General features: G+C 42.4%; 1 protein-coding gene across 1 annotated transcript; it reads left to right on the forward strand.

Annotated features, from left to right (window-relative positions):
- The first annotated feature begins 607 nt into the window (after positions 1-607).
- On the forward strand, positions 608-3,700 carry LOC149843348 (uncharacterized). The gene is made up of 4 exons (XM_090000894.1): positions 608-1,016; positions 1,853-2,242; positions 2,730-2,938; positions 3,297-3,700. Exons 1-4 carry the CDS (start codon positions 608-610, stop codon positions 3,540-3,542), a joined length of 1,254 nt encoding a protein of 417 aa, XP_089857020.1. The 3' UTR covers positions 3,543-3,700.
- Positions 3,701-15,190: the final 11,490 nt, after the last annotated feature.

Consider the following 15,190-nt stretch of genomic DNA (forward strand, 5'->3'; position numbering starts at 1 on the left):
TTGCAACAGGTTCAGTCTCTTCTCAGCGTTTTTTACCTCCCGGGGTATTGGTGAAAGACTGAAACTTTGAGGATTTTCTGAGGGAACTGTTATCGGGTGTGGATCTGTTGCAGAGGAGGGTTTTGCTAGGGTTTTAGTTAAAAGGCTGAGCTTCGATGATGATGATGATGATCTGCGTTTAGTTCAGGATTTGGGAGGTCCTTTTCGACCGCGGAGACTGGGGATTAGAGTTGCTCATTTGTTTCAAAGAAGAGAATTTCTGAGTTTTTTAGTTGAGAGAGGGCGAGAAGATCAGAAAACTGTAGTGTTTGCTATGGTTTTAACTTGCAATGCAAGTCCCGATCCAGAGCGGTGTCGAGGGAATTTAAACTTTTATTAGCTTTTGCGTGGCTGGTTTTCCTTATACACATCAAGCATTGTGCTGGATTTGGCGTGGAAATTAGATCATTTGTTCGATTCTTGAATGATTGATTTCATGGCCGCAGTTGCTCATCTGAATCCCGTTAGAGTTTTCTTTTGATTGCTGGGAATCCGGCATTTCAATCAAAAATACAATTTGGAGCTGTCAAAAGATTGCTAAACGGAGTAGGATTTCAGAGGCGTAGCAATGAATTTCTTTAATGGGAAGATCTTTCGGAAGGCCCACAAGAAAAGTGGGGAGAAAGAACCAGATTTGACTCAGGTATCCAGTGAAGCAGCTAATGGGAAGGAAGAATTGCAGGCTGCGTCGATAACCGGTAGTGTTGATAAACCTGTGGACATCGAGGATGACGATGATGATTTCATAACCGGCGAAGTGAAGAGGCAGATAAGAGAATTGAGGAAGAACCGTTTCATGGTGTTGATACCTGAGGAGGATGCGTATATGGAGGAGACAAGCTCCAGCGAGTGGAGGGACTCAGAAGCTGATGCTGAAGATAGTAACTCTAGTTGTGGATTTGAGAATGTATACAATCAATACAGCCAGAAGATGTTCTTTTTTGACAGGATGACTGCTGAACAGATGCCTGGAGCAGGTACTGAATTCCACCAATTTTCTAGGGCAATATTGTTTATTGACACGCTATGTTATGCGAAAAAATACTGTTTATTGACACTCCATTGTTCTGATTTTCTCAGAATTTGGTGTTTCTATAGAATTGGAAGCATGGTTTTTATTTGGTTAGGAGTTTGTTGAATTTTCATTTAGTTTTAGGAGATATTTCTTTGTTCCTTTTCCACATCATGCACAAGGATGCATTATAAGTGTCATGCATTTGTATAAATTTCTATTTCACAATTCATTATTTCTTTTCTTTTCTCTTATTAAAGTTGCTAACTGGCCTGAAGCTGAGGTATTCCCCTGTGTTTGATTTGCTGTATCTTCTTGTAAATTTTTTTGCACTGAAGTATCGTAATCCAAACCAGTTTATGGTTAATATTCTTGACTTTGGATCACCGCTTTGGGCATATCTCTGCTTGTGCAAGGCCTCTTCCCTGCTGTGGCAGACTTGGGTTCAGCATAGCCTTTGCTTTCCATGGTCTCTCTCTCTCTCTCTCTCTTCTTGTTGGAAAAAAAATCAGCCAGTTATTATCCTGTTGCTAGATGTACTTTTTAATGAGGATGAATATATCTCTATTGTCTATGAAGTTATGAATTTACTCAAGCAGAAAAGGAATGATGCGACTAAAAGGGGCCTTAATAAAAGGAATGCTAGAAAACTAATTTGTTTGAAATTTGCAAATAAAGTGAAATGAATTTTTTTTCCCTATAGTCCATTTATCCTTAGCTTTGTTTCTTTTGAAAGTTACTCTTGCTTATAATATTTTTTCACAATGGAACCAATAATTTTGATGTCGTCCTTGGCTTTAGGTTCTCCAATTCCTTCGAGAAAAGCCCAAAGATCTGCATCAACTCTTGGTTGTTTGTCTCTAAAGAAATCAAAATTTCAGGATGATGCTGAGCATTTGCAAGAGCGCTATCATGATCCATATCAAGATCTTGAAACTGCATATGTTGCTCAGGTATGCTTGACATGGGAAGCTCTCCACTGCCAATACAAACGATTCAGAGAGAAGATAATGTCAACAGAACTCCAAGCTCTTCCATGTTATGGCTGTGTGGCGCAGCAGTTTCAGCAATTTCAAGTTATGTTACAGAGATTCATGGAGAATGAGCCTTTCGAACCTGGTCATAGACTGGAGATTTATGCCCGGGCTAGAGTTTCCATGCCAAAGTTGCTTCAAGTCCCGAGTTTCCAAGGTAATTGCTGCTCCTTTGGTACAGCAAGCTATCTATCTTTATATTATTAGTGAATTTTAAGATACAGGAGGACTTGCATATGATGCTCGATAATTAAGAAATTTAAAATGGATTATTTTAATAAACTTTCCTTAAAAAAAACTTTAATAAACTGGGCTAGATAAAAATAGTTTAAGTTCCTTCTACCTAAATGAATCCTTTTTTTTTGCGTGTTTGAAAAGTTATTTTATATTCATGGTAGAAAAGATGTGACACCTTATCTAAAAGTATGAATTGCAATACGTGCACCTTTCTATTGGCATGTTTTATTTATTACTTGTCATATATTATCTTTGTGATTTTTGGATATCCACACAGATCTTTTGATTGAAGAACCACATTTTGGATTTGGCAATTCTTCAAACAGATAAGAGGTTTTCTGTTGCATGTTGTGTCATATTTCTCTTTTATTTTCATTGTAAAAAGGTTGCTTCTTGAATATATCAAGGTGTGGACCAGAAGGAAACAAGTGAAGAGTCAGATTCAGACTCATCCACCTCCGCATCTGAGCTCCTCAAGATATTTGAAGATTGTATCCTGTTATTTTGCCAATTTCTAAAGATGGATAAGAAAAAAGCAGTCGGTGTTGTAAATGTTTTTGGAGGCCACAACCAACTTTCTGGTCTCTTGCAACGAACAAAAACTGATCTTGACAAGGTACTAGATTCTGCCATGTTCCTTTTCATTGACATGTCTATTCTTGTGTTCTGACCTTGTGCCACCATCAGTAGCTGGCTTTATGTAAAGTCTTTGATTGCTGTTTGTTCCGATTTCTTGCAACCGAAGTTGGTTGATCCCTGTGTAAACTTGTCTATGTGGAAATTATTTTTTTTCTTGAGGTATTATGATTTAGTTATGTATTTGAATTTTGAAGTAAAATACAAAAGAAAATCTCTTTTCATGGTTGCTCTTTTGTCTTTTTTTTTGTTGTTGTTGTGAAGTATTGATAGAATCAGATGTCATACTTGTTGCTTGTTTGGTAATTCATAAAATCATTTGCCTTTATAAATTCCAGAAGAAGCTGAAATTGAAGGAGCTCTTCAGAAAGAAGAAAGGGTGGAAAAAGAAATCCTGGCCTGTATCACCTGAAGAGGTAGAGCTACTACTTGGCCTTATCGATGCTAGGGTGGTGTCTAGAGTGCTGAGAATGACAAGGATCGATGAAGAACAGTTGCATTGGTGTGCAGAGAAGATCAGCAAGCTGGATTTTCCTGGTGGCAAGTTTCAGAGAAATGCATCTCCGATCCTATTCCCATGTTGATTTCAACCATGGTATTGACCGAAATTCCTGGATCTCTCTTCTGCCTGCTTTGCCTCAATGCTTTTGTTGTTGATATCAATGTTAGTAGCTTAAGAGGCTCAATTTGATGGTTTTGTTGGCAGACCTCTGTATAGTAAATGCTGGTGGATAATGGATATACCTTCTCTGTACCCCAGTTAGGAAAAACATTAATCTGATTCCGCACAGTTGTATTTGGTACTTTCATATAACTCTATGTTATCTTCCATCTAAGAAAAAGAAAAAAGTGAAACCGATGTTGCCCAGCTGCTAATATTTTGTGCCTATCAACAAAGAACTAGACAGCAATATGCTGTTTTAATGAACAGTTTAGTTAGTACAATCTGTGCATGTGTGTGTGGAATTCACATCGAGTGCTTGGAAGGCTGGTGGTTACTGGTAACAAAGAGAATCACTGAAGGTGGCATACTTAGAGAACAGATCTACCCCCTTAGCTAACATAGAAATTCATTTCTGGATAGCATATTTTCAGCATCCCTTCAATCAAGCCGGCATCCAACAATGCCATCCCAGATGCAATGACCTAGGGCTGGTTTTACCAAGTTGCTGTGGGCGGTGGCCACCAAGGCATGACACTCATCTCTTGCTGGCCACTGCTGCAGATTTTCATAAATAAACAACTCAGGCTTATGTTTCCATGAGACCTGGACAACTGTTGTAGTCACAAGGGGCATGGTGCTGCGCCCAGTGGCCTGAGTTTGTCCAGATTGTGTTTGCTGTTTGTTTGCAACCAGATAGGCTACCATTTCACAAGGCTTGAGCAAATTATAATGGTCCGATTGACTAGCCCATTAACCTTCCATGGGGGGGACATGGGCAAGTCCTCAATGTGATCTCAAATATGGATGTGGGGCGTGGGGCGTTAGTAGTTTAAGTGGCAATCAGGAAAGTCATCAACAGCATTTTTTGTGCCATTTGAGAGTGTAAGCTAGTGCACTAGAACCCTGGTACCCCATGTATTTGTGAAGGGCTATGTTAACAAGGACTACGTAAAAGGACACGTGACACGTGACACGTTATTTTGTGTCATTCTTCAACATACGTCTTCTCATAAAGCTCGCTGAAAGAGAGAACCGAGGGTTAGAGTTAAAAGCTTGAAATGGTGGGAGAAATGGATCAGGAACCTACTGTCTCTTCTCACACTAACCTTTCTATACCCTCTTCGTCTAAACAATGGGCTGATATTGTGGAAGAGGGCTCCATCCCTCATCCTGAATCTAATGAACCTCTTTCTGTTATCAATGATGGAGGTGACGGCCAGCTTTCTGTCCCTGCCACCACTTACCAGGATATGGCGTTGCCGTTAAAATTTATGCTTCCAGCTGGGCTTTTTGCTGGTTTATCTACCAAGCGATTGGAGTTTTAGTTTATTTTTTGACAAGTTACATTCTTTTTGGCCGTCTATCAAGGAAATACGTTTTTCCTCCCTTCCCAACGAACTCTTTTTCATTAGAGTTTCAAAGGAATCAGACATGCAGACTGTCATGCATCAAGGCAATTGGAAAGTTGCGGGTTGCACACTGATAATTGATCGCTGGTTTCACGGTATGGATCTTAAAACTTATCTCTCAACTCGAGTTCCTTTTTGGATTGGCCTCCCTGCAGAATTTGGAATCTCAAATTTTATGATGGTGTCCCTCGTTTCTTCAAGGGTTCTCTCCTTGATGTTGATCTGCAAACTCGTAACCTTGACTGTATGGCGTATGCTCGGATACGTATTGAGATCCCCCTCAACTTTTCGCCATCACCAATTATTTCAGTTGTCATTGAAAATGGTAGAACCTTCCTTCAGGAAGTTGAGATTGAGGGTCGGCTGTGAAAGAAATAATGCATGATCAAATGAACACGAACACCACAAAAGTTAACGTCCGACCTATGTCCACGAATATAAATTCTCTCTTATTTATTTCAGCAATCTTCACACTAATATATAGAGAGATTACATTCATAAGAGTAAAACCCCCCTCCAGGAAAGTCGCCGGAGGGGATAAGCGTTAAAAAAATAAACAAAAATAAAAAAATAAATCAAAACAGTTTCCGAGTTGGGGAAAAACTGTTTCGAGGGTTCGAGAAGGGGTGAGGATAAACCTCACCCCCGAAATCCGCGGGAGGGGGGCGAGGTTTATCCTCAGCCCCTCACCTTGCGTGAGGGTTATAAAAACCCTCACACAGGTCCTCCTTCCGCACCCTGCATATATATATATATATATATATATATATATATAGAGAGAGAGAGAGAGAGAGAGAGAGAGAGAGAGAGAGAGAGAGACGCTTACCGGTGACGGCGGCGAGGTAAGACTCCACCCTCCTCCTCTTCTTCTTCGTTTTTTTTTTCTGATCCGAGCACAAAGGGGGAGGGGCCGGCAACCATTGTTGCCGGCGAGTTGTAGGAAACGAAAAAAAAAAAATTTACGACAGAGAGAGAGAGAGACAGAGGGGGGTCGGCCGGCCCCGATGACCGGCCGACTTCGATGGCCGGCCGACACCAATGGCCGACCCGGAGGTCGGCCCAAGCCTGGATGGGAGCAGAGAGAGGGTCGGCAGGGGCCGACCCCCTGCACCTAGGATCGGAAGGGGCACAACCCCTTCCGCTCTTTCTTATTAGGGTCCAGTTCGGTCCGGGCACCCGGACCGAACCGGGTCGGTCTGGGTGCGACCCAGACCGAGCCCACCGGTATGGGTTGCGCCCAGACCGAGCAAAAAAAAAAAAAAATCAGAGGGGGTTGGTTCGGCCTTGGTGCGACCCAGACCGAACCGGGTCGCATCCAGACCGAACTGAGACAGGTTGAAAAAAAATATAATAAATAAAATAATTTTTGTTGTTTGGGTGAACCGGTTCGGGTCGAACCGGTTCAGACCAAACCGGTTCGGATGGAACCAGTCCCAATAGAATCGGTTCAGACCGAATCAGGTCTGAACTGAACCGGTTTGGATGAACCCGAGTCAGGCCAAACCGGTTCGATCTAACTGGATCTGGGTTCTTAGCTTGGATCCAGTTGGATCTGGACCTGTTCTGAATCCAGACTGTCTGTTTTGGATCTGATTGAATCAATCTTGGATCCATTTCAGAACTGGGTCTAAATCAGACTATTTTGGATTCAGTCAGACAATTCGGGATCCAGTCTGACTGTATTGAATCCAGTAAGAGGGTATGGATCATGTTCTGGATCCAGTCAAGCTATTTTGGATCCAATTAGAATATCCTGGATCCAGTCAAGCAGTTTTGGATTAGGATAAGTGTTGGATCTAGATCCAAGCAGTTAGGGTTTGAATTCAGATCAGAATTTAGATTCGGATTGGATCATGAGATAGTCTCAAGTTGTCTCGAAATCCGAAATGTACCAAGATATCCATTTGGATACTTGAGATCCATTTCAGTAAAATGGACATATCTTTGCACTCTGAACTCGGAATCGAGTGAGGTTTGGTGCGTTGGACTCGTATTGTAGAGAGGAATCTACTAGTATAATGGGTTCAGTAAAAACAGTGATGCAGAAATTAAGGTTCTTGAGTAAGATTCGGGAGGGGTATTTTGGTGATTTGGTAATAGGTTTTGTGAATTAATTCAAATATGTTGCTTTAATGATCAGATCCTACTGTTAGAGCATCTTGAGACTCACTTTTGGTGAAAGTACAGTGTGCGCACTTAAGGTAAGGGATATTATAAGTAATCTTAGATGTAAATCAACATTTTTACGTTGTTTGTTATTGAATAAATGTAATTGCGTTTATTCTGCTATGAATGATGAACATTGTAAGAAAAAGTTGATTATGGAAATAAAATGAAAAGTTTTTTTTAGCCACGTTTTCTCTGTGTAAGCTTTACACTCTTCCCTCTGGGAAGTAATACCAACTGAACTCGGACTCCTGAGGTCCCAGATCGGGGTGTTACAAAGTGGTATCAAAGCCAGGTTTACACAGAAAAAGGGTTCATCATTCATAACAAGATTCAATGACAAGATGTAAGTCTCTGCTCGAATAAGATATATTAGTGATTAGAATATTGTGTGATTAGGAATGACTAATGAACAAAGAAACAATGCAGTCCCACAAGCTCAAGACTCTGCTGAGCCTCCCATGGTAGGGAGAAAGGAATTCTTCACCGCAATGACAATGGTTACCGGAGTCATCACAAGCATGACTCAAGTGGTTAGAGAGTTGACACCACAGTCTCCTCCGATCTACATCATAATCGGAGATCGAGATTCTTACCATCAGAACTACCCCTACACTACCCAGGGGCAACATCCTCCACCCTATGAAAGGAGGAATCACCAGTGCAATTGTTAGAGAGCGAGGTCTGCACGTGGGTGGATGGGGAAAAATCAGATGGCGGCTCGAGGAGGAATTGGGAGAAGAGCATCTCCAAACACAAACTTTGTGCCTCGGGAAGGGTCTCGTATGGCCAACGCACGGGGACGACATATGTCCCGAGCTAGATATGTCACTACAAGAAAATTGTTAATTAGCGACAGAAATTTGCAAAGGATTTTTTCTGTCCCAAATTAGCGACAGATTAGCGATGAAAGTTGCTTTATCGCTAATCTGTCGCTAATTAGCGATAGATTAACGACAACAATTTTTCGTCGCTAATTCTCAATACAAGAAAACCATTTTAGCGAGGGAATTTTTTCGTCGCTAATTGGCCTCTATCCATCGCTAATCCGTCACTAAACTGTTTAGCGACAGATTAGCGATGGATAGAGGCCATCGCGAATTTTTGCTCACTAATTGACGAAAACTTATCTGCCGTTAATTTCGTCGCAAATTTGCGATAGATTAGAGACAAACATTATCCGTCGCTAATCTGTCGCTAAATTTTAAAAAAAAAGTAAAAAAAAATTGATCCCTGTCGGGCGGTATTCCGGCAGCAATAAGCCGGACTTATATCGCACCCGACAGGCATTGCACAGAACGATCGCTCTGCCTCATCGCCGGACTTGTACCATCCTCCATGAACCGGTGCTCTCCGGCATTGCCGTCCTCCGTGAATCGGCATTGCCGTCCTCCAGCAATCGCTCAGCCTCGTCGCCATCCTCCGTGAAACCACATCTTCCGAAGTCGTCGCCGTCCTCCATCGTCGCCGTCCTCCGTCGTCGCCGTCCTCTGGCGTCGTCGTCGCCGTCCTTTGGCGTTGCCGTCCTCCGTGAAACTGCGTCCTCCGAAGTCATCGTCGTCCTCCGTCGTCGTCGTCCTCCATCGTCGCCATCCTCCGTCGTCGCCGTCCTCCGTCGTCGTCGTCCTCCGTCGTCGTCGTCCTCCATGAAACTGCATCCTCTAAAGTCGTCGCCATCCTCTGTCGTCGCCGTCCTCCAGCGTCGTTGTCCGCCAGCGTTGTCGTCCTCCATGAAACTACCTCATCGCCGTCATGCTCTCCAGCGTGCTCTTCGACGGGGAGAGAGCGGTTTAAATTGTGCGCGGTCGATTTAAATTTCAAACGGGGAGAGAGGGAAAATTTCGCGCTCGGTTTAAATCGAAAATTAGCGAGGGATTTAGCGAGGGAATTTTTCCATCGCTAATTCGTCGCTAATTAGAGACAGATTAGCGACGAAAAAATTCCCTCGCTAAATCCCTCGCTAAAATGGTTTTCTTGTATTGAGAATTAGCGACGAAAAACTATTGTCGTTAATCTATCGCTAATTAGCGATAGATTAGCAATGAAGCAACTTTCATCGCTAATCCGTCGCTAATTAGCGACAGATTCATGAAGAAAGTTTTCTCTAGCTAATTTGTCGCTAATTTGCGACAGAAAAAATCTGTCGCAAATTTCCGTCGCTAATTAACAATTTTCTTGTAGTGCCATGAGTGGGGGAAACCAGAGGATTCCACCTCCATTCCAAGAGTTTCTGTCTGAAGAAACTCGGAGAGCTGCATTCCAGGCAGCCGAAGCAGCTCGACGGGCAGTGGAAGCCAACCGAAGCGATCTAGAGTTTGGGCAAGGACGAGCAATTTCGGGAAGTTTGGAAGAGGAAGGCGAGAATGAAGACCCGATTGATGATCCTGCCTCACCTATATACACTCATACACTCCTGCCACACCTACCCACACATCTTCCTCACCAACTTACACTCCTGCTTTGCCTCAGTACGACTTGAACGCTCCTTCTGAGACTCAGACTCAAGGGAGTACAAGGAACAGGCCCTGCTTCAGATGGATTGAAGAGTGATTAGGATTAACTAGTTTGCTTAGTAGAGTCGCATTATTTGAATTGCATTGTTCTTTATTTTTGCTTGCTAATAATGTTTCTTGTGCGTGTATGAGACTTTTTGAATGAAATAAAATGAATAATTTTATATATATTGCGTGAGATGCGATAAAATCTTGTACGAATCCAATGAACCATGTGATGTTAAGTGATAATTTTTCTGCATTACAAATGGTCACTCGCAGAGGAACATCTTATCTTTCAAAGGACACGGTAGCAGCTAGGCGGGAAAGGAAAATCATTGGCGGACCGTCGCGAAGGGCACCCTCATCATCCCCTACTATGGAAGGAGCACAAGTTCAGGGAAGCCACGCGACAACTCACACACCAGAGAGATATACTCCCCGAGAAGGTAGAGAAGAAAGTATGGAGATTCCACCTGAATCCCCAATGAGTCAAAGTACGAGGATACCGCCAGAATACACTACCAACTGCATATTGTATGAGCTTCTGCAAACGACCCGAGCCCAACAAAGTCAACCTCAGACGGTGATTTCTGGTATCACCTCATGGGCAGAGAGGTTCAAGAACATGCAACCTCCACTCTTCGATGGCAATCCTGATGGGGTCATGGCAGAAAATTGGTTAATGCAAGTTGAGAAGGCATTGGACGTCATCTAATGTCCAGAGGATCAAAGGGTATGGATAGTTGTATCCAATCTGACCAGCGATGCAGAGCACTGGTGGAGATCCATCAGAGATACCTTGGAGCCGGATACATACTTGCCTTGGTCCATATTCGTGAGAAGATTTTATAGGCAATTCTTTCCAAAATGTCAGAGGGTAGAAAAGAAAGAAGAATTTAGAAAATTAAAGCAGGGTGACATGACAGTCGCTCAATATACCGCTCGTTTCAACTCTCTCTCTCCTGTTTTGCCAAGTCCTTAGTGGCAAATGAGAAAGAGAAGTGGAGGAGGTTCGAGAGGGGTTTGAGGCCCACAATTTTGAGGTTGGTCGGGCCACAACAAATAAAGAAATGCAGGCGACTCGTAGACTATGCCTCTATGTATGAGTTTTGGGAGATGTGGACAACAGAAAAGCCTCAAGCGAAAGAAAAAGCCAAGACAGAAGAAAAGACCCAGCACAACAGTGGCAATATGGTAGAATCCTCTCGGAGGAAGTTTCATTATAAAGGAAGATTCCAGCGAGACAACAAGAGGCATTTCGGAGGACAAAACCCAGGTCAGAACCAGGGTAAGCAAGTCAAGTATGCAGGCAATCAACAAGCCAAGCGACAAAGGTTCCAGAAGCCGGTCCAGTCGGATAACGCTTGTAAGACTTGTGGTCTCAAGAGGCACGAGAGTAAATGTGACTTGAGAAACGTGAAATGCTTCAACTGCCAGCAGATGGGTCATTATGCCAATGATTGCTCACAACCTGATCAAAGAAACAACGCCCCACCAAAGCCGAAGCCAGCAGTACCAAGCCGCGCCTATGCGACTGCTCTTCAAGAAGCTCTTGCCAACTCTGAAGTGGTTGAAGGTATACTTCTCATTTCTGGTGTTCTTGCTCGTGTATTATTCGACTCAGGAGCCACACATAGTTTCACTTCTTCAGCTTTTGGAAAACGGTTGCTAGTGGCACCTTCTCGATTGAGTGTTTCTTACTTAATAGAGAGACCTATAGGAGCAACCACCATTGTAGATACTGTGTATTCTAATTGCGTAGTAAAAACAAAAGATTATGAGTTGCCTATGAACTTATTAGAACTCGACTTCAAAGATCTAGATGTTGTTCTGGGCATGGATTAGTTGTCGGACCATCATGCCACTATCGATTATAGAAGAAAGTGTGTCAGCTTTCAAATACCCCATACTTCCACTTTCACGTATCAGGGTGTTAGGAAACTACCCAAGCCGGCTATGATATCTTGTTTAAAGGCCAATATATATATTGAAAAGGGATGCATGAGATTCCTGACTTACATGAAAACTGAAGAGAAAGAAGACCTCACAATATCAGATGTAGACATAGTTCGTGAATATGATGATGTTTTTCCAGAAGATCTACCAGGTCTCCCTCCTGATCGTGAGATTGAATTTCAAATCGATCTAGTTTCGAGAACAACACCCATTTCGAAGGCTCCCTATCGGATGAGACCTGCAGAACTCAAGGAGTTGCTGCAAGAATTATTAGAGAAATGTTTTATTTGTCCATCAGTATCTCCTTAGGGTGCTCCGATCCTATTCGTTAAAAAGAAAGACGAATCTTTGTGCATGTGTATAGACTATCGTCAATTGAATGCAGTAACCATAAAGAATAAATACCCATTGCCTATAATTGATGATTTTTTCTATCAACTGCAAGGAGCGGCATGCTTCTCAAAGTTGGATTTGAGATCAGGTTATCATCAACTGAGGATCAAGAAAGAAGATGTAGTTAAGACAACATTCAGATCAAGATATGGCCATTATGAATTTATGGTCATGCCTTTTGGTCTAACTAACACACCAGCTGCTTGCATGGATATGATGAATAGAGTCTTCAGACCCTATTTGGATAAGTTCATGGTGGTTTTTGTCGATGACATCCTCATATACTCTACTTCGAAGGAACAACATGAAGAGCATCTGAGGATAGTTCTGCAGACACTTAGAGAACATCAGCTCTATGCCAAATTCTCTAAGTGTGCTTTTTGGTTAGAACAAGTGTCTTTTCTTGGACATATTGTTTCTAAAGACAGGATTATGGTAGACCCTATAAAGATTGAAGCGGTCACCAATTGGTCTAGACCCAAGAATCCTACCGAGATTCACAGCTTCTTGGGATTAGCTGGGTACTACCGACGATTCGTAGAAGAATTTTCCTTGTTGGCGGCTCCTATGACCAAGCTCACAAAGAAAGACGTAAAGTTTGAGTGGAATGATAAATGTGAGCAGAGCTTTCAGGAGATAAAGAAACGTTTAACCACTGCTCCAGTGTTGGTCTTACCTTCTGGATCTGGAGGTTTCACTATTTATAGCGATGACTCTCACAAAGGATTGGGTTGTGTTCTGATGCAACACGAAAAAGTGATAGCTTATGCATCTCGTCAGCTTAAAACTCATGAAGTCAACTATCCGACGTATGATCTGGAGCTAGCAGCAGTGGTATTTGCCCTTAAGATATGAATGCACTATCTCTATGGCGAACAATTTGAGGTCTTTACCGACCATCAAAGCCTTAAGTATTTGTTTTCTCAGAAAGATTTGAACTTGAGGCAAAGAAGATTGTTGAAATTTATGAAAGATTATGACTTTGAGCTAAAATATCATCCCGGAAAGGCGAATGTAGTCGTTGATGCTCTTAGCAGAAAGATAAAAGCACTAGCTAGACTCGCAGATTGAGAGTTATTTTCCTCGGTGGCTCATCAAAAGGTAGAAGCTCAATGCTTAATAGGTCTGTTATTATTCGTGCAAACCACATTGAAGACATAATTGTGGGATCAAATTAAGAAAAAACAACCCTTAAAACCAGAATTAATCCAGATAAGAAAGAAGATTTCAGAAAATGAAGAATCAGAATTCAAAATTGATGATCAAGGACTTCTTAGATTTCGTCAGAGAGTGTGCATTCTTAAGAACGATCAACTCAAAAATCAATTGTTGGAAGATGCACAACATTCTAAATATGCCATCCATCCCGGTAGCACTAAAATGTATCGAGATCTGAAAGATACGTTTTGGTGAAGTGGTATGAAGAGAGACATTGCTGAGTTTGTTAGCAAATGTCTAGTATGTCAGCAGGTGAAGATTGAGCACCAAAGACCAGGTGGTCTTTTGCAACCACTTTCCATACCCGAGTGGAAATGGGCAGATATCTCAATGGACTTCATTTCAGGGCTTCCAAAGACGAAGAATGAGATAGATTCAGTGTGGGTGATTGTCGACAGGCTAACTAAGTCAGCTCACTTTTTGACTTGTAAGACAACTCAATCTTGTAACCAATTGGCTCAATTGTTTATCAGAGAGATTGTGAGACTCCATGGAGTACCAGATTCAATTATTTCAGATAGAGACTTGAAATTCACATCATGATTTTGGTAAAGTTTTCAAGAAGCAATGGGGACACAATTAAAAATGAGTACAGCTTTTCACCCCCAGTCTGATGGTCATTCAGAGCGAACCATTCAGACCCTAGAGGACATGCTCAGGGCATGTAGTTTGGAGTATAGTAACTCGTGGAATGATATTTTACCATTAATGGAGTTTGCCTACAACAACAACTTTCAAGCAAGTATAGACATGGCTCCATTTGAGGCATTGTATGATCGATGATGCCGAACTCTCTTGTATTGGGATGAGGTCAGAGAAAGGAGTTTGTTAGGGCCCGAGATGGTTCAGTGAATGGCAGACCAAGTGAGATTCATTCGAGAGCGTCTTCTCACAACACAAAGTCGACAGAAAAGTTATGCAGACCAAAGACGTCGTGAGTTGAAATTTGAGCAGGGTGATCACGTATTTTTGAAGATATCTCCGTTTAAGGAAGTAATGCGTTTTAGTCGAAGGGGAAAGTTGAATCCCAGATATATTGGAACATTTGAGATACTTGCAAGGGTTGGTCAGGCAGCATACCGTTTAGCCCTACCACCTTCTTTATCTCGAATTCACAACGTGTTTCATGTTTCCATGTTGCGAAAGTATGTGCCAGATCCCTCTCACATATTGGACACTGTGAAAACTGTATATAAAAGAGGACTTAAGTATGAGAGAAGCACCCATAGAAATTTTGGATACGAAAGTACAAAAGCTAAGAAACAAGGAGTTATCTCTGGTATTGGTTAGATGGAGCCATCACAACACTAAGGAAGCTACTTGGGAGCGTGAATCTGACATCCGTGAGTAATTTCCACATTTGTTTCCAGGTAAGATTCATGATGAATCTTCTTTTAAGGGGGGTAGAATTGTAAAACCCCCATTCGGCAAAGTCGCAGGAGGGGATAAGCGTTAAAAAATAAAAAAATTAAATTGAAACAATTTCCCAGTTGAGGAAATACTGTTTCGAGGGTTTGAGAAGGGGTGAGGATAAACCTCACCCCCGAAATCCGCGGGAGGGGGGCAAGGTTTATCCTCAGCCCCTCACCCTGCGTGAGGGTTATAAAAACCCTCACGCAGGTCCTCCTTCCGCACCCTGCATAGAGAGAGAGAGAGAGAGAGAGAGAGAGAGAGAGAGAGAGAGAGAGAGAGAGAGACGCTTACCGACGACGACAGTGACAGCGGCGAGGTAAGACTTCACCCTCCTCATCTTTTTCTTCATTGTTTTTTTTTTCTGATCCGAGCACATAGAGGGAGGTGCCGGCAGCCATTGCTGCCAGCAAGTTGTAGGAAACAAAAAAAAAAAAATTTACGACAGAGAGAGAGAGACATATAGAGGGAGGTCGGCCGACTTCGATGGCCGGCTCCGACGACCGCCTGACACCAATGGC

The sequence above is a fragment of the Nuphar pumila genome, chromosome 3 (genome assembly GCF_984573655.1).
Source record: "Nuphar pumila chromosome 3, dmNupPumi1.hap1.1, whole genome shotgun sequence".
NCBI lineage: Eukaryota > Viridiplantae > Streptophyta > Magnoliopsida > Nymphaeales > Nymphaeaceae > Nuphar > Nuphar pumila.